The sequence below is a fragment of the Porites lutea genome, chromosome 6 (genome assembly GCF_958299795.1).
Source record: "Porites lutea chromosome 6, jaPorLute2.1, whole genome shotgun sequence".
NCBI lineage: Eukaryota > Metazoa > Cnidaria > Anthozoa > Scleractinia > Poritidae > Porites > Porites lutea.
Window position 1 is genome coordinate 18466092 of NC_133206.1, and position 27040 is coordinate 18493131.

Consider the following 27040-nt stretch of genomic DNA (forward strand, 5'->3'; position numbering starts at 1 on the left):
GACAATTGATATGCCCTAATCAACATAGTCAAATATGGTGCCGTGTCGCCGGGCGTCAATATTGTTATTCCCTAGAGACTGGTAATATACGCTATCTGCGGAGACACACCCGAAGGCATTGTATTTTCAAACCTGGGGTATATAAGCTGGTCTGAGGCCACGTTTGCGACAGGGAAAATAATGCATTTTTTTACAGGTGTACGTGATCGTGTTACACTGTAAGACCAACACGTGAATGGTGACTTGTACAAGGTTCTTAGCAGAGTTTCATGGATCAGTGATCAAGGCATTCAACGCTGCACGATTTCATTTAAAGATTACCAAGCGTCTGAAGTCTGAGTATAATTTCACCCCCGTGATTTAAATTAAATTCTTAACCTTTGACTCCGTCTTAGTGTATCGGTCAAATAGATAAAAGTTCCAAATTTTATTCAATTTCAAAATGCCACAAAGGCCTGAATTTTGCATGATCCTTTTATCGTCGCGATCATTTTTGCCCCCTGAATGAGCAATATGTTCAAACGATCAATACGATTTAACGGAAACACCCCTACACCAACGACGATCCTCACAAGACGGTGGGGGGGGGGGGGGGGGGGGCCTGACCCTGGTCTATTTCACTTCCCTGCTTAGGAGGAGAGACCTTGACTCGTGTCATTTCCCATATAGAAGTAACTGTTTCTTTGAAACTGACACCATACCTGTAGACTTTCAAAACGCTTAATAGTGAAAGAATGTCTCAAGACACCGAAAACCATAACCTCTAGTGAGGCACACACCCGGTCAGGCCAAACAGGAGAATTCAGAGGATTGGGGGCGATCGTAATTTCCTGAATAGAAATGAGCTGAGACTGTCTCTCTGTACAGGCTGGCTTCCACGTAATCGTCTCCGTCCATCCTCCCAAATCGTCCCGAAAACCGTTTGGGACAGTCGAGGTGAGCAAGCGAATGCGTACGAATATTATGCAAACCACGCTGTTTGAATCTGACTTTAGGTAGGTAATTTAGGATATTTGATGTCCTCCGAGTTTTAAAATAGGTGTCATAAGCATGTAATTAAAAACCTTTCCTTTGATGTCCCGTTCCATTTCCTTGTTCATGACTAAGAGCTAATTGACCTCTAATGATTTGTCAATATATTTTTATCTATGTTTATGTTCACTCTGTCTATGCAATGCAATATTTAATTTGTTCCGTAAAAAGGAGCTTAGTAACATATTTTTAACATTTTATCTCTAAGGGATCTAATCGGAGGGAACTAAGTTCCATCTATAAAGTAGCTAGCCTGAACGTTCATGCAATAACTCGATCGGAAACGCATGCTACACAGGCTAAGACGTACAGTAGCATTCTGCCACCTTACCTCTTTAGTAATGAACACGGTTTACAAGCCTGGAGATCGCGCTTGATCCCTATTTTCTTTGTTAAACACTCAATGTATTCAAAGAGCGCGGGAAAGCGCGATGTTATAGACTAAGATATTGGCTGAGACTAGTTAACCGCACTGGACTTTTGCAATTATATAATGAGAATTACCCGGATGAAACGTTCTTAAATGTGCATGTGCTTACGTTGAATTAAAGAGGGCGAGGTCGCAATCATAAGCATTTTGACCTTTGATGTTTTGTTTTTAGATATTGAATAACTGATGCGGAAAACTGCAGCAAATACTTTGGGTTTTACTTGAACACACCAGACTTAAATATAGAGGTCACAACTTGAATTATCACAGAGCAGAACGTGAACGAACTAGGAGATCTAATAAGTAACATTTCATAAATTAACGACAATAAAACAATTTTACTCCCTCAACCTAAATGGACTCGCTTGATTTGTGGCCCTAGCATTCAGATTAGGCAATTAAATCTTTCGGTGTTAAAATGTGATTGAAATCCTTCTCACGCATTTTAGCATCAAATTTGGGCACCTGTTAAGAGGAGGTGACTTATGTTAAGACCAATACTGGGGTAAGCATTCCAACTATTGCTAGAACATGGAATTCCGGCGTTTGAGTGGATACGAATAAGCCGAAAATGAAATATTTCTGTGGCGCTGGAGCAGTGGGGACTGGGGCAGTTTCAGTTGAAGTGCCGTGTGGTAAGAATGGACTGCAATAAAAGGGATGCTTATAACGTGGGAAAGCATTCTTAGCCGGCACCCCGTTTAGCCCACGTTATTTATTTATTTATTTATTTATTTATTTATTTATTATATATTTGATTTATAAAGTGACAGATCGAGTTTCGCGAGGGATTTAGCTTGTTTTCGTTATTTTTCGTTTGTTTTCGAATAGTTATTTTGAATGTACGGAATTTACCGTGCTTTGAACGGTTGCAATACATGCTTAGTAAATGTGGGCAGAGACCGTGGAGAAATGTGGCCTTCCCATGATGGGCTTTTCACAGCATGAGCGATGCATCCTACCCAGATTTCCAGTCGAGTTTTTTCCCTACTGTTTTTTTTTCCCGCAGGTTTAACTTTTTTCTGGCCTTAGTTCTGACAGTATTCTTTGTAAACTGTAGCTCAGCTCTGTTCTAGTTTATCTACCACATGTTTGAATATAACAGAAATTGCACTATGTTATATCTCTCGCTGCGAGGCCGAAACAGCCAATTAAACCTAGTGCTTTTTCGATTCATTTTGTACTGCGTAGTGGAGCCGAAATCTTAAATTTGAATAACTTCAAACCTCCCTTCAAAACGCAAAGTTTGTGCGCCGTGCGAAATTGTGGGAGCTTATTGGCTGACTAGAGGGTTATGTTGAGGGTCTATTATCAGGATTTTCATGCATTAGTAGCTTCTTTGCCCTCAATGAATATTTTATCATATTTACTCAAAGATTTAATAGGGGGCAGTAAATTATGCCTGCGGTTATTGCCATTTATATGCGTGGCTAGTTCGGCCATTAGAATTATTTTACCCAACTCGTTAAACAGAGACCAACAACTACCGTAATGCCAGATAGCCACAAGTATTTATAGTAGTGCGTAGCAGGTTGTCTACTATCCAGTTCACGGGTTAGTGAAATCACTCTGACTAAAAGCCGAAAGCACTTTTGAATATGAAGGAGTTAGTTGAATGAATTGTACATTATACATTGAAATTAGTCTCTTTCACTTATTTACAGTTATAGTTTTAATAGTTCTTAATTCAGTATATGCTCTACTCAATAGTCATAAGCCGAGATTGGTGTTTTAACCCCTTCCCTCCCAGATTGAAAGATGGAAAGTCTGGTTCTAACTTTTGAGTCTGTGGATAAAATATCAAGCAGTGTCACCATTCAAATGGAACCACTTTGACACTTCTTTCACATAGTGCTATTCGCTTTTTAGCATCTCACAAAATGAAATTTGGAATTTTCAACTTTGGCAAAGTCGGCCACCACTTTATAACGGCCACCTCTCCGCAATGAACACCCAGTTTGGTCCCGGCAGACTGTTCAAACATCCATTTGTCGGTTAACTTTGCCCAAAAAATATAACTCTCAAACGGCAAAGTCCACCGAAGTGCGCCCCTGTGGAACGTGCAATAATAATGTACGAGCTTAAGTCATCACTATACTTTAATGGCGCTTTGTTTTGTTAATATTCTTGTTCTGAACATTTTCTTTCTGTTTTATTAAAACGCATTTTAACTGCATTACATACTATGCCATAATTTTACTTAACCGTGTAGTGGTATGTACCAAGTGAGAAATGGTCACAAGAAAGCAAAAGAAACCAATGAAATTAGAGTGTAATACTGTGTATTTTTCACGGTTAAGTAAAATCACTCTTAAACAAAAAATGTTTACTCTTTTGCCCTAAAATTGGTGTCCCAACTACACCCTTCCTTACCATAATTTTATGTTCCATCTTTTTATAACGGCCAGTTACTACTGTCTCGAATTGTCCCCAGGGTGGTTGCCGACATGCACTCTGCAAGAGCGAAGAAATGATAACGCAATTTTTTTTGAGATCCTGTAAGAATTCAGTTGTCTCCGATTACCCTTGAAAATGGCGGTGACAACCTTAACTTTGTCGTGTCGTAAATCACGATTCTTAGTGTCATTAATCAGGGGCACCCAACGAGAATATAGTTCAAAACCACTTAAACATAGCATTGTTAAACGTATTTTAGTATTTAAACAGTAGATATAGGCATATTTTCATCCCCTAAAAATTTTTCATCTGTTCGGATTTCCTAGCTGAAAGTCTAGTGATCCGAAAATTATAGGGATCAAAACTTACCTTTTCGAAAATTTCAGCCAGAAAAAAGACTCCTGAAAATTCTAGGTGACCTTTTTAGGGTAAAAATCCGTTAGAAATGGGCAATTATACCATTTTTTAGATGTTCGAAAATCCTAGGAGAGGCAGGCAAGCAAGAAATTTTACAACAAATGTTTCGAAAATTATAGATCTCAAATCGTCTTCCGAACAGATATTCTTCCGAAAATTGTCGTTGGGTGCCCCTGATTAATAACGTGGAAAGACAGCTATGGACCAATATCTGTTGATATGGATTTCTAAATACCATGATTTTATCGTAGTAATCTAAAAGATCGTGCATACAAACCTAAAGCCTTGAGCCTCTTAGAAACCTTTCTCAGTGATGCATTGTTGCACAGAATGGAAAGAGTTGGTTATCTTCCAATGGTAAATATTTCCGGAATGTCGGTTCTTGTTGCTTTCTCCAGTGAGTCTCTGTTTCAGTTTTTCGGCGGTTTATCTGTTCTAAGTTTCGTGCTTCGTTTAAATGGTAGGTACGGTAACTTGCCTTTCTTATTTTCGAACGTTTCCTTACTTTTGTGTTATCTCGCGTCTGTTCAGGAATAATTTTATCAACCGCATGATATTGACGTATTTCCGGTAGTTTGAATTGCTATGACATTTAGAACAATGATTGTGTATCCACATCCGTTGAAGAATTTCAAGAATTTGAAAACATGTTTTTTGTCATGGTGCAATTAATAGGATCAAATGACCGATGATGTCAATAATCAGTCAACGAACACCGTGCTCAACAACAAATAGATCGACAGTCAGCATTATAAAGTCACAGAAGAAAAAGAGCGAGGGACTTCCATCCACTCTCACCTTTAACCCACACAAACACATAACAAAAAGCATCATCTTTGAAAATTTCAAATTACCACAAAAAGATCCTGAAACCAGCAGCACATATTCCCAGCCACCTCTAGCTTCATTAAAACGAAGTAAAAACATCGGCAACTTTCCAGTTAGACTAATGTTGTCTACCATTTACAAGAATTTTAAGGGAAATCCGGTTCGAAAGTAAATGGAACACCACTTTTTGGGTCTTCCCAAGGGAAAATTTCCGGGAGCAACGAAACATCTGAAAAGGTAGTCCTGTTTATCCGGATGGAATATTCCAATCGGAAATTCGTGATCCGTTTCTTCAAAGCCATCTTAAATACCAGTTTCAGGCCTTCGCGGCCGTTTTCCTTTAAATGGAACTGATCTGTACTAATGGTACTGATGGTAATCGCTATTCCGGGACGAAAGTTACCAGTCCTGAACTTTGCGAACCATTTACTCAAACTGTGAACCGACCGGTTTGCCCAGGTAAATGGTAAGCAACTTAAGTGCCTGGATGATGCGGAGTAATCTGGAACTTTCGAATACTCGCGCACACGATGCAAAACCTGTCGCAGTGTGCTCAAAATTTAAGGACAGAACCCGCGAAAATCTAGAACAAAAAAATTATCTTTCAAATCTGCAATCCTAGCTTAATCGGAACAGAATCAATAAACCCTTTTCATTTCTTGTTTTTCACGTTACCAATGATTCCACCAATAACATACTCCAACATCCGGTGCACAAACTACACTGGAACCAACAAATCCCCTGATTCGCTCTGACGAAGAAGTCAGCTTCTCAATCTCCCTACATAAACCAATATACCTATAAGAAAAACAGATAAGGCTGTTGCCGGGGATATCCTTATTAACTAGTCTCAGATCTCAAAGCAACATCTACTTAAAAGATTAAGGGCCACGAGGTGCTACATGACGCCGCCGGAAAATGCATCTTTTGCGGTACCACTCAAACGATTGCCTGATGTTTTCCGTGGTTAGAACAGTGGTAAAAATATATATATATATATACCAGAAAAGGTCGATGACATTGAATTTTTTGCCCATGAAACTCATGAAGGCAATATATAAGGCCTGTTCACAGGCTATGAAGGCAATTGCAATAAAGTTGTTGTTCAACTTAACTGTAAAATTGTCTTGTCAAGGGCAAATGCAGTTTATTTGTAGCTTTTAGAGCACCTATAAATTCTGTTTATGCCGACATGGTCAAAAATGGATTTTGTTGATAGTCTAGAATTTTTTACATGTCCAAATTTTTTTATGGCCACAGCACCAAGAAGCAAATAGCTTCAAGTTTGAACCAGGTCAGGAATTTCCGACCTTCAGGGTTAAACAGAGCGTCTAGCCAGATGGAAACGAAGACGGAAGTCGGAAGTCGGAATTCACTTCTCCCGTCTTTATTCTCTGTCGTTTCAGCCTTCAATTTTGACGGACATTTTACAGTTGTAATAATCATCGCACTTTGTAATAGCTGTCCCAATTTTTTAAGAACGATATCGCCGTTGTTTATATTCTGGTGTCGGACTATACACAGTCGGAGTTATCGTTTCTGCGTTGTTTGTTTCAGCTGACCAACAGAAATCTTTTTAAAGCGGCATTTTAGATAAACTTTCTGAGCAGACATCTGCGCAACGGGTTCTAGCCATTGAGCCATGGCTTAGAGGCTTGTCAACAAAGAACAATAAAATCTGAAAACAATGCTACAGAACAAAAAGGAAGAGGGTGTTTTCAAGCGAGCGAAAGACAGAATTCAAAAACCTTTATACAGTCGCGAGAATAGTCATACAAAGGTAATCGTCAATGTCAATTACAGAAGGCAGTAAATTTATGGCAAATGCTATTTGAATTGATGTCATGAGCCTTTGAATTTTTGGGCAGCGTCAAACACTTCAGTTCCAAAAATTCCACGCCGAAAAACTAAGAAATTTTCGTCACACTCGATCAACGGTGATCGTCGGTTAACAGCATGTAAAATATGTAAAGTCACTCCACGCAGATGCTTAATGAAAATGTGTTGTTCTTTAGTATTGTAGAACCCCTATATAACGAAGGGCCTAGGGACTGGCAAATGTTGTTCGCTATAACGAGCTAGGTTACGTTAAATCGAAGTTCTTTTTCATATATTTTACTACTACTGGGGTAGATATAAAGTAATATTTTACCTTTTAATAGTTAGTCGATTTTAACTAATTAATATAGACCGGGCACCTGTAGGCGCTGCATTTTTAAATATACACATCCTCTCTAATATCGCTGTGTAAAATTAGCATACGCAATCAATTTTCACTTTCAATTTATTGTTAAATATCGACAAAATTTACGGCAAGTGCACTTGTCAATCATGATGAGATATTACGACAACTACTTGTCCCGTGACTTTGCGAACGGCATGAACTACAGACTGGAATAATATATTCGACAAGAATACCTCTGAAAACTGAGATGAAGTCCTGTAATGGTTACCAACGCCAAGGTAAATAATAAGACATTTAAGACGTTGCAGTTCGTTTCTTAATCATTCTCGATTTTAGCTGTTTGAGTTGGCTAAACAATGTTTTCAGTTTCCACTATAAATGGTAATCTGTAAAATCTTTTGTTCGCGTGTCCAGACACGCAAATACTTCTTCTGCATTCGGAAAGATGCATTTTTTTGTTGCTTTTACCCTCTTGAAGTTGCGAAAAATTGGGATGATATTTGTCGGCCAGATGTGATATGTAATATTATGCTTTGGTACTGATGCCTCATCGATCAAGCTGTGTCACGTACCGGTTAAGGTGTTGATAGAGACGTCAATCAGTCTGACAGCAAAAAACACCTAAATTTGCAGTGTTTCTTAACCTCTTAAACTCATGTTTTGAACTTTCTCAACAGCAAGTAAACATGATGCGTTTTTCTGCTTTGAGACTTTGGTTTTGTTTAATGCTCATACGCTGTTCAAAAAATGAGCTAATAGTGATCAAATAATTTGAGGCAAGCAGTTTTATAGTATAAAATGCTAACTATCGTTTCTTATTGCGAAATGGGATCATTTATAGTCACATGGCACAAAGCCTGGCCCATGGACAAAAATTTCTTATTGGAAGTAAATTTGCATTTTAAACTGTTATATGAGACTAGACTGGTTTTAAATACGTGGGCTGTCCACCTGCCGTTAATACGGCTAAACTTACTCATACCTTTAAGAAGAAAAGGTAGCCAGGACTGCTCATCTAGTCTAATACTGAGATGTCAGTGATGGAAGAATTGATCAAAAGAATGATTCATATTCGCAACAAAACATGGGGTGAATGAAAAAACTGCGGACGATCAAAAGCATTCATGAGTGCTGAAGTAGACTGGTGAGTGTAATTGTCGGAGAAAAGGTCTTGTAATGTGCCTCGGAAAAGAGTTTCTGTTGTTGTTATTGAGTGACGATTTGACAACATACCTCAGAGGAATGTTATCGTCTTTACTAGATTCACTGTAATTCAAATTGAGATTGTTTCTTGCTGCAGAAGTCATTAGCTTCAAGTCCAAGTAATATTTATCGGTTGTTTTGTCTTAAATTGACCTGATAAATAAATAATCAAGTGACTGCAGACAAGTTTATCCTGCACTTTAGAGAATATAAACGATTTTTCCAATGTTCAGTTAAGTCACTACAGTGCATGAGTTGTGTCCCTTCAATTTTATTGTGTTGTTTTATCGACACAATGGAGAATGTTAGCATTGGCAACGAGTTATACTTCGACCACAAGTTTACCAATTGACAACACTGCGAATCAGTTCTGCGCAGCCGCACATGTTAAAGTATAATTTCTTTTCGGTTGAATCCGTCTCTGAATTTTGCATTCGTCGAAAAGCGGTAAGATCAAAGGCCGTTGCCAGCCCCCCGCTGGTCTGAGAAATTCGCAGGGTAAAAGATGCCTATGTTATAACAACAACTTACAACAACAACTTTATTTATTATTTCATGAATTGAAAGATAAGAACTGATCTTTTCAACAGAACCACAAGTGACACTCAGTCATGTATTGGATGACTTACTTCCACCCAAACGTAATAAGGTTCTTAGAGAAAGGGGTCATGACGACTTCATACTCCCTAGAGTTAAAACGGAACGATTCAAACGAGCTTTTGTAAATAGGTGTCTTTTCAAATTATCTCTTAATATCTTTCAACTTAAATCTTTTTTTAAGTTTGAAATACATATGATAGGTTTTTTTATCTTAGCTTAGTTCGTTATTGATTGTTAAGCCACACGTATATATGTTGTGACTGATTTCTTAATAAAGACTTCTATAAAGACTTCTATAATTATTGGAAGCTATGCTGGAGGAAGAGGAAATGTCGTCTGTCAACATCCTGTCGGCAGAGACAAACATGCCAGACGGGAGAAGAAGACCGTTCAGGAAGTTCAGACCATGTGGGAGCTGTTTGTTGTAAATCCTGCTACCAGCGTTGCTGGCGAACGTTCATCGTCATCTGCCAGGCCTCTAAATCCAGGATGGTAGACAATATGTTATGAATGATTGATTATGAGTGATATGTTATGAATGACGAAGGAGTTTGTTTCAGGTAACGAAAAAGTAAAGATAGAAACTTTGGCAGCTTCGATTCAAATTAGCAACCTTAGGTAGTTTAATTCGACATATTTACCATATTGGATGGTATACCAAGTAAGGATGGCTATGTTAGATTTCTTGGGGAGGCAAATGTGATTGCCTGAATACGGTATGATAAATGGCGGAGACGGTCACCCCCTAGGTTACTTGTTTGCTCTGGCCAGATCATGTGTTTTTCGCACTACCACATTCGTCTTGTCGATGTGCTCTAGTTCAAAACCACTTAAACATAGCATTGTTAAACGTATTTTAGTATTTAAACGGTAGATATAGGCATATTTTTATCCCCTAAAAATTTTTCATCTGTTCGGATTTCCTAGCTGGGAGTCTAGTGATTCGAAAATTATATGGGGATCAAATCTTACCTTTTTGAAGATTTTAGCCAGAAAAAAGGCTCCCGTAAATTCTAGATGACCTTTTTAGGGTAAATGTCCGTTAAAAATGGGCAAATGTACCATTTTTTAGATGTTCGAAAATCCTAGGAGAAGCAGGCAAGCAAGGAATTTTACAACAAATGTTCTGAAAATTTCCAGATCTCAAATCTTCCGAGCAGATATTTTCCGAAAATTAACGTTGGGTGCCCCTGTGCTCTCTCATGAGAAGCACAGTGTGTCATGAAAAACTACCAACAAGATGGTAGGTTCCATTCAAATCGTCAAATCGTCGTATTTCTTGCACACACTCAAAAGAGGACCAGTCTTCAGATTTGAAGCAGTTTAAGAAATGCAAAATCAACTATTGTGAAAATTTGGTCGATTGTGTAGTTTAGCGCATTTCATCCAAAGTCAAGGTTCGAATGTCGGTGAAAATCTTTGTTTTTTAGGTTCTTTGACAAACGCTTTCATTTGCATTGAAAATGTTTTGCAAGATATTTCAACTAAACTTAATTTTTAATGACTTTTTCCGAAGCAACTCGGTCGCTTAGCCGGTTCACATCAGGACGCCATTGCCATCTCAGGCTGTTACGTCTGAGAGAAACCTTGAATGAATTAATCATTCCTTTTGTAATTAGCGGCGTTTTTCCCATTGGCCATCACAGATCACGAGATACTTGTTGAGTACGCCTGAGTTAATCCCCCTTTATAACAAGAGATGCCGCCACAGAATTCTGCTATTCTTGCTGACACGATTTGCTGATCTCACGAAAGCGTTAGCTGGGAGACTTCTGACTGGAAAAGAGAGAGAAGAAGAATTTCACGCTTACTTCACATTTCTGAAAGGTATATTTACATCATATTACAACAAGCCAATATTATGAGGTACACAGCAGTATTATTCCTATCAAATCTGCCTTGTCCAATAATAGTCTGTTACTGGAGCTATCCAAAGAGAAATGTTTTTTTACATTTGGTGCTAGCATCAAGTTCACTTAATTGCGCGTTATTCGATCACTGCCAAACATAATATTAAACGAATTTATTTTCGTGCCGTTTTGCGTTAAAGTATTTTGGACTTAGAAGTTTTGATTTTATTTAGGTCTATGTACCTATCAAGACAATTTGATTTAATTCAATCTTATTGTATCGGTAATTCATTTTTGAATTTTTCAGGTAAGTGTATGCGTACTAGTGTACAAATAGCTACACACCTCTGCTATTCACGGCAATAATTACATTTTTGAAGAAGATTAAGGTTTTTTCACCATATTGTTCGCTATAATAAACAGTCTTCGTCTTTGGGTGAGCACAACTCATTACGCTATCTACAGTTGATGTAACGCTTGTTTGTAGTTAGCGACACTACTTCCATTGACCTACGCCGAGAGAAAATCGAATTGGTCGCAGTTAATCTTCCTAATTATTTATTCAAAAAATTTCTCCGTTTCTGATTGGCTTAAATCACACGCATAATTCATCATACCAAGCTACTGTTGACCAAATTTGGAAGAATTTTGCGATATTGAAATGATGACGTCAATCGTGCAGTAAAATTGCCAGATTATTAAACCGTTAACCGAGAGAACCTGGGGACGAGGTTGAGTTGTTTTGATGGTGAGTACAAAATGGCGGAACTTTTTACTCGTTTCACAAGGAAGAAATAGGCGAACTTTTTCCTAAAAACACAGCAAAAATAGCAAGAAGACAACTCAATTTCTTTGTTTTCAGGTATAGTAAATGATATAAGAATATGACCTTGAAACAATGGTAAGTATACCTATAAAAAAAGTTGAAAAATACATTTATCTTCCATCGATTAACTCATCTACATGGCGGTGAAAAGGCTTTCTGGAGCAACGAACCCAAGTAAAAAAAGCGACGTCTGTGAGGACCATCTGCTAATTATAATTATCCAAAATGATATAATTATATTTTTTATCCCTGTTTTTAATGGCGGAACAGATATATTTATTTCCATCTTTAAAGTATTAATTTGAAGTGCATATATTAAACACGAGAAGGAGTGTTCCATCTGTTCCCCCAGCATAAAAAATTACTTTAGAAAAAGGAGGCCCTGTCGAATTTCTTTTTACTCAACATTTGATATATTCACTATTCAACGGTTGATTAGTTCATATTAGCATCTCCTAATTTAAGATGGGTCTACTTGATCCTGAAGTATCTTCATAACCCTCTCGCATGTACAGATTCTGAACAAACATGAGGCACCTTTTAGGTGTTAGAAGAACAAATCTCCCGTGAGCAATTTTGGAAAAAAACTCCCAGTGCCAAGAAATACGGCTGCAAGTAAAATCTGTTATAACGTCATTTCCTCACTTTGACTACTCTGAAATCAGCATAAAACTGACCATGATCTGCAAGCCAGCCTAATCATCCCTAAAGTGAATTTGAATAACGGATATTGTTGCTGCCGTTATTGTTTGCAAGCCTGAGTTTCGTATGACAAGAAATTAAAAACAGAAGTCTCACTACAATTAATTGGTGCAAAACGATCTCCTTTTCTTGACCAATGAGAGCAAAACAGCTTACTACTGAAAGAGGCAACTAATTCAGTGTTTGAGATAACGCAGTTTGTTAGACCCACAAGATTATCAGTGATTTATCTTTTAACTGAAATTTCTGCGCTCTCTCTCTCCATACTCCAATAAGAACAACACCGCTTATTACATTCTCTGCATGTTGCAACTTGGTAGGGTAAATACATCCAAGTTTTTACATTACCTACGTCGCCATTAAACAACAACAACAACAACATAAGCTTTATTTGCATGACTATATGTTTGTGGTTACTTATACGAATTTTCACTAAATCTTTCCTATTAGCAGAATTTCTAATTAAGTCTAGATAACTTGAAATTTTATAATCATGTTTAAATAAGCTGTAAAATTGTAGTTTCTTAGAATGATGGATTTTATGTTGCCAATATGCAATATATTTTTGTTTTATTATATCTATATAGTGTTTGATCTTAGCTTCACTTAAATTATTAGGATCAAAATCAGGGAGGTCATAATATTCCGATATTTTCATAAGATTATGGTAAAAGCTATTTTTACCATTACAGTGAAGTTCTAGCGAAGTATGAAAGGCTTGTTTAACAATAGTATCCTCGTTTTTACGCAGAAGATACAATATGTAATAAAGGATGTTTTTATAAATCTTAATATTTAATGGCAACCGTCCTAATTCACTTCTACTTGCAACATTTGAAGCTTTATTGCTTATTTCTAGGTAACGTTTGCAAAATTTCAAGTGGGTTTTTTCAATTGGGGTATTGTCCCAAGCTTTAAAAACGATATACGAAAATGATACCCACAGCAGTATCAGATAAGCCCAGAGCTAATCGCGGCAAGCCAGACTGTATAGAGTTAACTTTCTTTCTTCTTTTTCTTTTAATATTATAATGCAAGAGAATGAAATATTGTGCTAGTAAAAGACTAAGTTATAATCTGAATGAAGTAATTGACGGTTGTTGATATGATATATTTTCGCTTTCTGTAGCCATGCTGTACACAGTCACCGGGCCTAAAATGACTACAGGAGGGTCTCAATGGGCTGGCAGCTTTGACGGTTCAGCTGACGGTTGACGATTATTTAGTAGAAATTTAATAGTCCAAGAGTTTAAGTAAACATTAATTTCTGTATAGATTAATATCAACTTTTGTGTCTTCGAAGTCTTCTTGGCCTTTGCTTTTAAAATTTTTCGAAATATTTTCAGATATAAGCAAGTTAAAAGGTCTTGTAATGTCTAGAGAGTATGTTTTTGAACTTAGGAACTCAGAGTTGTCCAGTTTAGAGATTCTTGAGGAGCCAGAAGTCTGTGAAGATCAGCTGAAATAACGAAATTTGTAATACCTTTGACAGTTAATATTAATCTGCATTTTTGACGGTTGACGGTAAAAATTTTCTTTCGTTTGACGACTGACAGTTAACACCATTGAAGCTCTCCTACAGTAGGTCTGCAGAAAAAGGCCACCGATAAAAAGTTAGATATATTTCAGTATAGAATGAAAATAGTGAAAGAATGAAGGATGGTAAATTTTAAGACCGGTGAAAAAATCTTAGTAAAGATGAAATAATCAGCATGTCACAAGCTTGGGACAAAGAAAAAATCTGAGTCCTCGACAGGATTCGAACCTATGACCTCCCAAACACCGGGCGGGCGCTCGTGAGCTACGGAGAACTCATGAAGAGCGAGGCCATATACTAGGTTCATATCTGAAACTGACGCGTCCTGCATACCGCTAGAATCAGCAATGACGAGATCCTACTGCACAGTGAAAGAATGAGAGATGGAACATTTTAAGCGGAGGATAGAGAGAGGATAGGGCGCTTGCCCGGTGTTTGGGAGGTCATACGTTGGAATCCTGTCTTTGTCCCACGCGCTCGTGACATGCTGATTATATCATCTTAACAGAACTAAAATACTTTTAGGAATGAAGTGTCCTGATAACGAGGGCGACCACTGCTCCGAATACAAGTTCTACATCACAGTTTCCTACTAAGCGATATTCCAACAAGAAACTCAATCAAAACTTGTGTTTAATTCATTTTTGAAACATTATTATTTTCTTGGTCCTGAGCTGTTCTGCTTTGAGGATTAAGTACAGGTAAATGGATTGTGTTCAGCAAAGCAGCGGCAAAGCACATTTTTTTATGCTACTTCTATAATGGCCTGTCTTTTTTTAGATTTAAAAAAAAAAGGCCAAAGGGGCACACGAGCTAAAGGCCCAAACGACCGAAGCTTATCCCGGTTTTCATGAATTATGCCTAGAAGTATCGCAGGGTTACCCCCCTCCCACCTGGGTGAAGAGAGACCAAGTGGAGTGAAGCTCCTTGTCTAAGGAAACTACGTGACGGGCGTGACTTAAACCTCCGGAGTTCGAGGTGTTACAGACGCGGCTCCATGAATGTGCTTTGTCTTGCAAGTCAATCGCTATGAGTAACACGTCTTCTCGTGTTTAAACAACCCATCATTTACTTGCCTCTATCAACTTAGGACGCACCATTATAAGAATCTTATGCGTGGGTGGGGAATTTTCGAGCCCCGGGAATTTTTTTTCGTTACAAATTCCTTGTATGCATTTTTCTTAGGCTGTAGCATGAATATTTTTTAGGGTTAATTGGCGTGCATGAATTTTTTTCCCCTTAATTTTCCCTTGCGCGAATAATTTTTTGGTAATTCGCCTCCCGCCCCTCCCCCATAAGTTTTCTAACTGTCCGTCCCTTAATTTGAAACAAAATTCAAAATAGTAAAAGCTGGTGAACAAGATGAGTTTGATAATCAAAACTGTAATGTCTGATGCCTTGTATTTTATTTTCGTAACGCTAAACCAGTCTTTGACGTTGCAGACATGTCTCTGAATCCAAGCCAAGAAAGTGGCAGTTTTAAAGTTTTTTTGTTTTTTTTTGGCTTAATACAGTTTTAACATCGGCTTTTTTTAATCCAGCCTTAAAATAACTGCGCAAATATCCAAAACTATTTAACACGGCTGTTGTAAGAACTACTGCCGATAAGAGCAGTAGCATAATTGACTCCTGTCAAAATTCAGTTGTTGCAACCGTTTCAGCTTGTGCTTTATACAAATGAGCAAGCGAGTTTTTAAACCGGAAACAGCAGTGTTGATTTAGATGTAATTAATAGAAAGATTGAAGTGCTGTAAAACAATAGTCATCAATGCCTCGGGAATGTGTAAATGCATTGGAGCTTCAAAAATGACTTGGTTCCCCTGTTTTGCTTTGGGGAATGATTACTGAAGCGCGTTTTCTCTACTGACTGCTTCTGTGGCCTGTCTTTGTCTTAGACAATTTTTCAAAGATTCTTTTGTCATGCCTAGTCAGTCACATATTGATAATTTCCATACTTTCAGATTGTCATAAAATGGAAATATTAGCACTGCACAGTTAGTTGTCTGCCAAAATTTATATTCTGGCTTGTAATCAACTTCTAAGACGATTCACGCCATTTTATGCCATGCTATATCTTTTCCGAGACACTAGTGTTTGATGACTAATGATCAGAGCCTACTTGCTTTGCACTGGGAAAAGGGTCAAAAATTTCACAGAAAGTGATAAATCTAGAAATGTAAACAGAAACGGCAAAGTAGTGATGAAAACATTTCAGTCTCGCCAGGATGACAGTTTTCTATTTTTGGGCAGTTTGATATTTATATATTATAGTTAACTACCATACCGCCCTTGCAGCTTATTTATGACTGAATACGTCATCCCAAACACGTCTTTTTTTGTGCGGATGTAGAATCTTTCAGTCGATCCGTTTGGTGGTATAGTGGGGCTGGCAACTGACAAAATGATATCAGGTAAGCAAATGTCCTGATTGTGCTGCTTTCTATCTATCCTAGGACTTAACAACTGAATAAAATCGGCTTAGACTATGAGGTAACATAGTCGGGATGCTTTAAAAATAGCAGGACTAACATCCGTTTTGAGCTAGCACGGGTGAAATACATTTACAAGTCGTTCCTAACTGTAAGCAGGTGTGGCCATATTAATGGTAGTTATACCCTGTTCATCTGGATATGCGTCTAGCTTTTAAACCAACGTTTGAAGGCCTGTAGCAACGAATAAAAAGGTGACTTGGTTCAGTGTATTTATGAGTTGCAAGTCCATTTCTGCCACTGACACATTCTCTCGTTTGGAAACCACTCATCTAGTGGCTACAAAATAAAGACTAATTTTAATCATCTTATGCAATTAACTTAATTCAAAAGACAAGAGGAATACTTAAAATTGAACAGAATGAGCTTGAAAACCGTAACTGTTGTCTAACGTCTTCTATTTCGGTTTCGAAAAGCAAGACCTGTCTAAGGTCTTATTTTTGACATTGCTATGTGTTTTCTATGCTATTATGTTTCTGAACCCGAACCAAGATATCAGTCGTAACTATAGTGCTCTGTTGACGACTCAAAATTTATTCATCTTTAGGGTTAGGTATTTTAATTTCCGCCTCAGAATAACGGAACCGAAAAAATATCAATACAAACTAACACAGCTGCTGAAGAGAACTGCTGCCGCTAACAACTGCATTACCAAAATTCATTTGTAGCAACTGCCTATATTTCTGCCCTATACAAAGAAAACCAGAAAACAGGTTTCATTTCGACGTGACACAAGACTAAAGAGCTGTCAAATTATACTGATAAGAGAATCTCACTCGGCAACGTTTCATGAGCACTCATGTAGAGATCTATAAACGACAGACAAGGAAGATATTCTCAAATCGCTTATTACTGGAATAGTTGGGCGTGCTTCTAGATTCAACTGAAACGAATACGAAACCCACTCTCATGCCAGGTAATAATATTTTCCAAATTAACGTAACAAAATAATTTTGAAAAATCTCTTCCAAATACTATAAACGGAAGGGAATGATGTCACGGCGACCATATTGGTGTACAAAGCATTGAAACGGCGGCCATGTTGGTAAACAAAAAAAAAATCCTATAAGAACTGAACTTTTACTTTTCTAATGTAAAAAAATTCTTTTATTCCAAGAAATTTGTATACTGTAGCTGCTGCTAAGTGAGTGAAAACGTTCAGTGTTTGAATGATGTCCAGTCAACTCCATTTACATTGAACACTGTGGGACCTTGAGTCAGTGTCCTCATCAGCGAGACTCCGAATTAGCGGGAGTTTATTTCATTTAAACAACGAGAATTTATTTTTGCCTGGGAGGTAGCTGCTGTTAGCATTATCGGGGTGTCCGTCATAGCAGGGTGTCCGCAAGGCGAGAGTTGACTGTATTTGAAAATGGTCTATGTTTAGTCAATTTAAGACCATATCTGTCTGGTTCAGTGTTTGAAGGTATTTGGTTCTTTCTTGGTAGAATTGATTGGTCATATGTGTGGTGCAAACGAATACGGCTATGACTACACGAGACTGTTAAGGTCACTAAAGCATGCAAAATTAAAAAGGTATTCCACCCACCCCTCCCTGGTTCTTGAAAAGGGAGCAGGAGCTAGGTTTCGTTTCCTTTCAGATGAGATGAAAGCCACTGAAAGTAACAGGTGTTATCCGTAAACTCAGATTTTTGGCTTCATGACATCACACCATTTGAAGAAAGTAAAATTGAAATCATATAGAAAATGAAACATTCGTGTAGACGTATCACATGTATTCAGTTGTGAACCAAACCAAAGCCATATTTAGAAGTATGGTCTAGTTCTCTCGATATCAGACTCAGGCAAGTTATATTGTGAGAACATCCGCGAATTCAAACAATGAAGCGCAGCTTACAGTTTGTTCTTCTGTTTTTCCCCAGAAGTAAAAGATGGGTGATTCAGAAACATCACCGAAACGCAGGTAAGGAAGGCGTCTATGTGTTTACATTCGGTATGTGTTATAAACACCTCGGTTTTAAATCAGGTTAGTACCTCATTAAGTGGTGACATGTTTTGTCGTAAATCGGGCGACATAAGGCGTGCAACGAAGAATCTCATTTGATGTAGCATTCACTGATTTACAAAATGAAGAAAAGAAGAAAATAACCTAAATCAGTGGAGGACATTAGTAACAGTGCGCTTTGATCAACGGTGATAAGATGATTATTATCCTTATAACAGAAATGAAAACGATAATTGTTGGACTGCCAATGAAAAGGGAAGTTGACTTCATATCGGAATAACTGACACTTTGAACTGACACTTTTATAATTTGTGAGAGTTAAGAATAATATATATTGTTTAAAAAATTGGCTTTCTCAGTTTTCTTTTTCCCATTCGTTAACAGAAAGCTTGATAACCCAGACACAGATCCTGATGGTAAGTATCCCATACACTGATTTGGCAAAAGTTAATTTATACGCCCGCCAGTATCACTTTTTATATTTGTTACTGTAGAATACCGATTTTACTTCCTTCCACCAATGAAACACTGTTATTCTACAACCGATTTATCAAACCTCCCGATAGTTCTAGCCAATTTGCTTTTTCCAAGGTGTGGAAATTTGGGATCCTATTTTAGAGGCTCTCTATGGGTATCTGCGGACATCGTTTTCCAACAAATCGTCGGTTTTTCAACGAAATCGCCACATGTCAAAAAATGTTTTGCGTGGTAACACAACTGGGGAGCTCGAACAATCACGGCGACGACGACGGAAATCGTCCTTTCATCAACAGCGATAGTTGCCACTTCGATCTCGTCGGAAATACCCATACATACAGTGTCTCACTGCCGTTGTGGAGACCATATAAGAACTAATACTTTCCCTCCTCGATGATAAGTAACAAATGTTGGTCAATATCCACTCAGCTTCAGTCTTACAAGCCTAGTTTTGACACATTTCACGAGGGTCACCGTGTGAACTTAGAAATATAGCAATCGTCGTTTTATTTCGTTTTTCTCTTGCCTATGCATTTATGGTTCGCTGTTTTCTAACAGGAAAAAATGAACCGAATGGTTCTCAAGTGGGCAAAAAAGACAACGCGGAAAGAGTGGAACATTGCAGTAAAATAATTCCTCATAAGGAAATGAATTGGAATCCAAAGCAAGTTCGACCTGAAATCGCCATATTGTATCGACGTATTGTTGACAGTCTAAATCAAAAGGAACCAGAAGGATTGAAGAGTTTTGAAAGAAGTGCTATGCATTTGGAAGCATTCATAAAAAGCCAGACCTCTTCAACTGAGGTCAAAAAAGAACTTCCAGGTTTCGCCATAAACGCTGCAGACAAAGAGACCACATCAAAGGCGAACGTACCCTTAGCAAATTGTCCTACATACGGGTTATCTCAAGACGTCACTTGCAAGTTACCTGTAAGCTCTAATGGTGAGGATAAAAAAATTGTTTAGACAAAACAATTTTACATACATTAGCTGGTGGTAGCAGACAAAATCGTGCGTGAAACGTGCTTAGCGCGCGTATCGTGAAATATAAGGTCTTTGATGTTTTTTATGTGAGAATATGGTGGCCAGCCCGGTAATAATATGACATAAAATTGTAACAGTATTCGATAAGGGTATAGGTAAGCATGAAAATGTAAGGTAGCCTAACCTGACGTTGAATAACATAATATAAAAACGTAATGTAACACAACGTGAAATTGTATTGTGAAAGTAACAAAATAACACTGGGGACAAATCAACAATCTATACAATAGAACACACAAATTCCCAGGAAATACAAAAGATTTCAATAGGCCATTTTCACGATGGCGTCAATTTGCTACTATGACCAGAATCCCTTTCGTTTTTGCTTTCATATTTAAATTTTGTAATCCCGGTGAGGTATGACTAACAAAAGCCCTAATTTGTACAGGAAAGCAAAACCCTGAAGGATTCTTGTCGTGTTAGTAAAATAATGTCATCGTGCAAATGACCTATTGAACGTATAACGTCTGCAGGCAACTGTAAAAACTGAAAAAAGTCCGACCTTGCCTGACCAAAAGACCGGGGGAAATTTCTCTCGAGCAATTCATTATTTATTTTAACTTCAATTGGTTTAGCTTCAATTGGCATGTAATGGTTATTTTGGGCTAATTAGAAAGCGTAGCATTGCAAGCGACTGAAGTAAAATTAATTTCAAATCTCAACTAAACCCCCTCTGCATTATTGACTTAATACATCAGAAACGAGCAATGGATACACTACTGCAAGTCAAGTAACTTCACAGCGAAATTATTCGGAGTTTACTCTGTCAAGTAAGGACAGCATCCGTGGGGTAAGTATCTCGAATTCGAAGTCTACCCTAAGTCACATTTCGACGATTATTTACATTACTTTGTGTGGTCAACTTTCCAGGCTGCTCGTGGGCTCAGATTGCTGCCCTGCAATCAATACGTCTAAAATGAAAGAACTAGTATAAGAGCATCCAACAACGACCAAGGCACTCAAGGCCAAACCTTAAAAACCTTACACTAACTACAACTCCAAGCACTTAAAGGGGCTATGTGTTGAGGATGTTGCTAATTGAGTTCAATTCTGTGCTGAGGTCATTACTTAGTACCTTTACCCATGCACAAAATACGCCAATAGAGTTATGAAAGAAGACTTCAAACAAATATCACCATGCAGCACAAACCATAAAAATGTTTTTTGTGATTTTTCCTGGCATGGCATTAAAACACGAAAAGGTTGGCCCAACTTTTTCAAGTTTCAATCCATTTCTATCCTTGCCATCCGTTACACCAGAAAACTGGAAACCCTTTCAATGCCTAAATATAGTCCTAAATGACAAAACTGAAACATTATTTTTGGAATTTGATTGATATGAAAACCAGTTCTAACGTTTTTAAAATGAGGAAATGTCGTGTCACGTAGCCCCTTTAAGAGATATAGATTTACATTGCCAACCTGATCTTACCAATTTGCTCTAGGTTTTGCCCAGGATTGAGACCAAGCATTTCATTCAACAGTTCAGCGCCTTAAAAAGATGCTGGGGGAAAACTTTGATCAGACACCAAATCGCAAGGTCGAAAAAGCTGCCCTTGTTGCGTTGCCTCTTTTGATAAAAAATTTACTCCTGATACTCCTTCAGTTACATTAATGAATACAGGAAGTATATAAACGTGGAGGTAATTTTGCGATGCGTCCCATCCAAAGGGAGAGAAGGGGTAATATCCATAAATGATCATGCTAAAGAGAACGCGTTAAACTCGAGCAATAAGTAGATCACCTTTGGCTATTTGACATTATTAATGTTTAGTTACAAAGAGTGACTTTCTCGTTTATCGGCTCCTAGGAAATCTAAGTTTCTTTCCTGAAACCAAGTACGCATAACACTTGGAGACGTGGTCATTGATAGCAGGTTTTATTAACATTCTTCTTTTCTTCATTTTTAATAGGAAATTAAAAAAATCATAAAAGACCGCAAGAGACAGACGCTTGCTGAAGCCGAAAAGCTCCAGGTTCGAGTTCTCAATCTAGAAACAGAAAATCGCAACTTAAAGCAGAAAGTAAAGATGCTATACAGCGCCGTGAAGGGACTAAAAACCCAACAGAATAAGGTTAGAATGTCTGATGTGCACATATTTAAATCTAAAAAGGCCACCGCTATATAAAGGATTGTTCACGACGTTGGTTATGTTGGTTTGAGGAGTAAGGGATGGCGCAGTGGTGAGAGCGCTCGCCTCCCACCAATGTTGTCCAGGTTCAAATCCCAGCGTCGACGCCATATATGGGTTGAGTTTGTTGTTGGTTCTCTCTTTTGCCCCGAGAGGTTTTTCTCCGGGTACTCCCGTTTTCCCCTCTTCTCAAACACTAACATTTCCAAATTACAATTCGACCAGGAATCAGGTAGACGAAGAACCACTTTGTGGATGTGCTACCTCCAAATCATTATTTATCATTTCTTTTATTTATTTCAAGGAAGGTTGGCACAGGTGGCTCTGAAACAAGGCCCTTACAAAACCCATTGTTTTTCGTCTGTCTTGAGATACCCCACTTGATTATATTGCCATAAACCCAAGAATCTTTGGACTATATCACAGAATATTTTTCCCAGAACCTAATAATTCAGATGTTAACACAACATGTATTCTTCCTCGGTTGTTTAAAAATACAAGAACAAGGATAATTGTAGATGCGTTTTTTTAACATGACGTAGCGTTTGAGATGTCAGTTTATTATACTCTTTAATACTCATCGTTAATTATTAAAATTTCAAAGGAACTATCAAGAAGAAACGTAACGTCTCGTACAGTACAAACAGAGCCACAAATTCATGCAGTGGATGTTCAAACAATGAGACTTAAACCATCCGAAAAACCTCTTCCTATCCCTGCCATTACGGTTGGAGCCTTGTCCATTACCAGCAACAAGCCTTTGTTTTCTGTCAGCAAGACACACCCAAAAATGAGCTTCTCACCTCACAGAAGTGTATCTCACTGCATGACCTCGGTAAATCAAAAAGATCCTCACGGGAAAGAAAGTTTGGTTAGTACAGGCTCAGGAAGTTTTCCTCCACTCTATAACAAACAACCCGAAAATGGATCTGTCTATTTATCAAAATACGTGCCATTAATGTCTCAAACTCCATATTGCCGCACAAAGAGGCCATCATTAGACTATGGAAGTGAAGGCCTTTTATCACCTATGAAAAATCCCTACAGTGTGGCTACTTCATCCCCACATAACGATAACAAAGGGGACTTGAAAAGAAGCCCTGTAACGGTCCTTAACCAAGTTTTACAGCAAATCTTACCAGAAAGTTTTACGGCTATGGAAGAAAAGGTCAAAACGTTATGTAACCCTGATGCATCGAGAGAATCCAATGTAAGTCACTTGTCTCCAGAAAGTACAGCTGAAGGCTCACCGTTGGCTAACAGTAAAAGGCCAGAAACCGTTTGGACTACATCTCTTCATCAACAAAGCTCGCAACCTTGCGTTTTAAACGAAGACTTCAAAAAAGGCACACCATATGTTGAAAAGGCAGCAGCATCTTATAACTACAACGTGTTTAATACGGAGACGAGATGCGATGTGGCAAATTCGAATTGTAAAACACTAACCAAGTCCTGGATCTCGGCGACATATGAGAGCCATTCAAGAAAACATGACACAGTTAAAGATATCAGTAAAAGCAGAAAATCATTGGAACATTCTTTTGTTGTTACCTCAGCGCTTGAAAACGAGCCGCAGTCGCATGTACTTGACTCTGAATCACAACTCATAATAGCGGTTTCTCGGCCATTTGACAGTTTGCTGTCACAGCATTCAAGAACAGACTACAGCGCTCCTAAAACATCGGAATGTCGATCGGTTGTGAGCCCTTCCACAGTCACAAGAGGCCAATCCACAGGCCAAAGAAACTGTATATTCTCGCTATCTGAAATGTCAGGATTAGGACCGAAAACATCTACACAAAAGCTTTGTCCCTTGAGATCCACCTCAACACAAACTTCCCAGTTGTCAGGAAATCTAATTCCTTATGAAAGAACTGAGAAAAGGCAAATGAACCTGAATGGATCAAGAGTGAAAAAGATAAACACCGGTGACAATAGAATGACTCCTTACCAACCTCCGTCCTCCTTGCAAGCTCAGTATTCCCCACCAAAAGCAACAGCTGGAAGCTCAACCTCTTTGTCTGACTTAAAAACTCCTTACCATGCGTATGAAGGACAAGGATTTGAAAATCCTGTAGCAATTCTGCACTCCACACAGAATGTTGACGGAAGGCAAACACAACAAACTTCTGGCAAAAAACCTGAAGTCCCTTTCAACAATATTTCTGTTTTTAATTCACAAAAGATGATAGATGACCAGACATTCCGGAAGGAGAATGTTTCTAGTTGCGAGTCACGTTTCGGTACAGTTTCCCCAGGGGAGGGTCAAATGACGCCCCATCGGCATAGCAGGACATTGCAGAATGGCGAATTCGTCTCACTTGCAAGGATGTACCGAGATAAAGAGGATGGTAAGCAATACAAACCAAGACCAGCCATAATGCCAAACATAGTCATCAGCCAGCCAAGATATCAACCTTATCCAAGTATCAGGGTGAAAGGAAAGGAATCCCACCAGCCGTCAGTCAGGTCAAACACTCATGGTGTTTATGGAATGTATCACAGGAGATCACCAAAGACAAATAAGTCACCATCACCATTTGAAGTACCTCTACATCCTGACCCACAGCTATCTCCAAAGCAACAGCCTGAGAGTATGCACCAGAACATGTCACCAAAATGTTTTCGTTTCCCTGAACCAGCATTACATCAAAATGGTTTTGACTCGTATGCTCTATTGAATTCTAATCTCCACTCCCGTTCGATGAATTCGCTAAACCCTCCCCATCTTAGTCAAGGACTATCACAATTTCCTCATGGCCCCACAGCTACAAGTGGTTCCCTACAGAGAGGGTTGTGTTCTGACCAGCCCATCAAAAGTAGGGTTGATTCACCCAGTAAAGACCCTGGAACGAGCAACAGTGATTTGTATGATTCAAGTTCACGGACCTCTCACCGCGATAATAACAAAACGGCTGGGGAATCCTTAAGTTTTAATTGCACTTCGTTATCTGATTATCCTTCTTCACGAGTCGGGAAAGACGATGAAAAGGATCATCGACCTCCTAAGCACCCCTTACGAAGTACGTCTTCCCAACCAAATGGGTCTGCTAAACCACAGGTCGAAATGTCGCCATTATGTCAGCGATACCTTAATCATCTAAGAAAATTTGCGCAAGTCCGATTACTCTCGCTTAACTCAGGAATGAAAAACGAAAATGATAGTTGCCAACAGCATACATTTCAGAAAGGCTCTCTAAAACGACAGCCTGAAGTCCAAAACGATCAGCTGAAAAAGAAACCCCGATCATCGTCATCCCAGGGTGTAAAAAAAGACAAACATACCCTTCAGCAACACAAACCTCGTCGACTGATTTTTCATCATCTAAAATTTACCAATCCTCGGCAAAGAACGCAAACTTTTCAAGAAGGGCGGTCGAACTTATTAGACTGTGAAAACACTCCACAAAGTAAACAGATCCCTGAAGGAAAATTAGGAGGGCATAATCTAAAGACCGAATCTAAGACAGAATTGAAGACCACTCAAACATCCTTAACGGAAGATAGCAATAAAGAACACCATAAAGAATAAACCTAGTTTGCTGGCTACATCAACATAGGTGTAGTTCAAAGCGGAAGCCATATTAAAAGTGGAAGTGGAAACGCGTGGGAGACATAAAGGAGAGAATTGCTCTTGATTCGATTCGATATCCAGAAAGCCAAATTTTGCTATGCTTTCTTTTTTGCCATGCAGCCTAACTGGAAGCGTATTGCGTCCGCTACAATGTATCTAGCAAAGAATTTCACCAAACGAACCTCGTCCAGCCGAGTTTACATATTGTTTCTTTGAACTGGCTTTTTTGCGAATCTGAAAGTACTGCACTAACTTTATAATCTTTTACGTATAGGTTAATAAGCCTCTACACCAGACGACCTTAGCACAACCTGCGAGCGCTAAGGACCTAAAAAACTTTACTGTCATAAAGTCGGTTTCAGTAAGAGTAGATGATACTGTTAAATGAAGTGTAAAATTGTTCTAAGAAGAAGTGAGTTCGTATCTTAAACGCATAAGACAAAGACATCACTCGAGAGTGTTTGCAAAATAAGGACAGGTCCTAATTAGGTGCACTTGAATTTAACAGTCTAATGTGCTGCATAATAGAGAAGAGAAGTAATGAGGTTACAAAAATTAAATTTGTGAATTATGGGATAGGTTGGCATATCCAGAGAGAACAAGATTAAAAATGTTCACTTGTCAAAAAATCAGGCTGTCAGTGCAAATTGGTGGCGCGATATAAATAGAGGATATTACATGGCCGCGCGGAGATACAAAATTCTCTTCGAATGAGCAAAGAGTACTTCGGTGGGGAGACGTCGTTATTAACAAAGACATCGACGGTAAAGAATATCTTGAGTACTTTGAACGGCAAACAAAGACAAGAACGGGAGAAGATCCGCGAAATCAGCGACAGATTAAGCCTATACATTTTGACTGTGAGCTTTTTTTAAATGTTACGACATTAAATTGATTGTTGAACATTTACCAGCGTGAATTTCAATTTTTTCACAACTGTAGGAGAGTGGCCAAATTCACAGATTTTAGCTCTTTCAAATAAGTTCAACCGTAATCAAAGAAGCGAATAGCTAACATCCAAAAACAGCACAGCACAATAAAGCCGAATGTATAATTTTAAAGTATCGTCGCTTTTCTCTGTCTATACAGAAGCTTCTTTGCCATCTTTGGTAAATGCATACTCTATACTATCATTTAAAGTAAGAGAATACAGTTTATAGCATATGATCTCCTTATTAAGATAGATGTATTTCCGAGGCGGAAAAGAGAGAGGGCACTTAAGTAACGTAAGCTTGATAAAGGTGCTGTAGCAAATGCGGCGTCCTAATCTTGACCTTGATATAAAACACAGAATCTTCTTTTCACTTTTCCCCCTATTTAGGACAAAAGGATCTTTTTGTAAACTTGTA

At 38.4% G+C, this 27040-nt stretch overlaps 2 protein-coding genes across 2 annotated transcripts; both read left to right on the top strand.

The window, feature by feature from the left end:
* The first annotated feature begins 18452 nt into the window (after positions 1–18452).
* On the top strand, positions 18453–20919 carry LOC140941969 (uncharacterized). Its single transcript, XM_073390968.1, has 4 exons — positions 18453–18483; positions 18822–18878; positions 19498–19884; positions 20684–20919. The coding sequence occupies exons 1-4, from the start codon at positions 18453–18455 to the stop codon at positions 20917–20919; spliced, it is 711 nt and encodes a 236-aa protein (XP_073247069.1).
* Positions 20920–21818: 899 nt separating this feature from the next.
* LOC140940265 (uncharacterized) lies at positions 21819–26440 on the top strand. The gene is made up of 2 exons (XM_073389172.1): positions 21819–22060; positions 22722–26440. The coding sequence occupies exons 1-2, from the start codon at positions 22016–22018 to the stop codon at positions 25647–25649; spliced, it is 2973 nt and encodes a 990-aa protein (XP_073245273.1). The 5' UTR covers positions 21819–22015; the 3' UTR covers positions 25650–26440.
* Positions 26441–27040: the final 600 nt, after the last annotated feature.

Bases quoted from the DNA above. Each gene is read 5' to 3' on its own strand.
- LOC140941969 (XM_073390968.1), top strand. From the start codon at position 18,453: ATGTGTTATAAACACCTCGGTTTTAAATCAG. The intron at 18,484-18,821 runs GTTAGTACCTCA...TGGCTTTCTCAG, and splicing joins ACACCTCGGTTTTAAATCAG to TTTTCTTTTTCCCATTCGTT. The intron at 19,885-20,683 runs GTGAGGATAAAA...TTAATACATCAG, and splicing joins GTTACCTGTAAGCTCTAATG to AAACGAGCAATGGATACACT.
- LOC140940265 (XM_073389172.1), top strand. From the start codon at position 22,016: ATGCTATACAGCGCCGTGAAGGGACTAAAAACCCAACAGAATAAG. The intron at 22,061-22,721 runs GTTAGAATGTCT...AAAATTTCAAAG, and splicing joins TAAAAACCCAACAGAATAAG to GAACTATCAAGAAGAAACGT.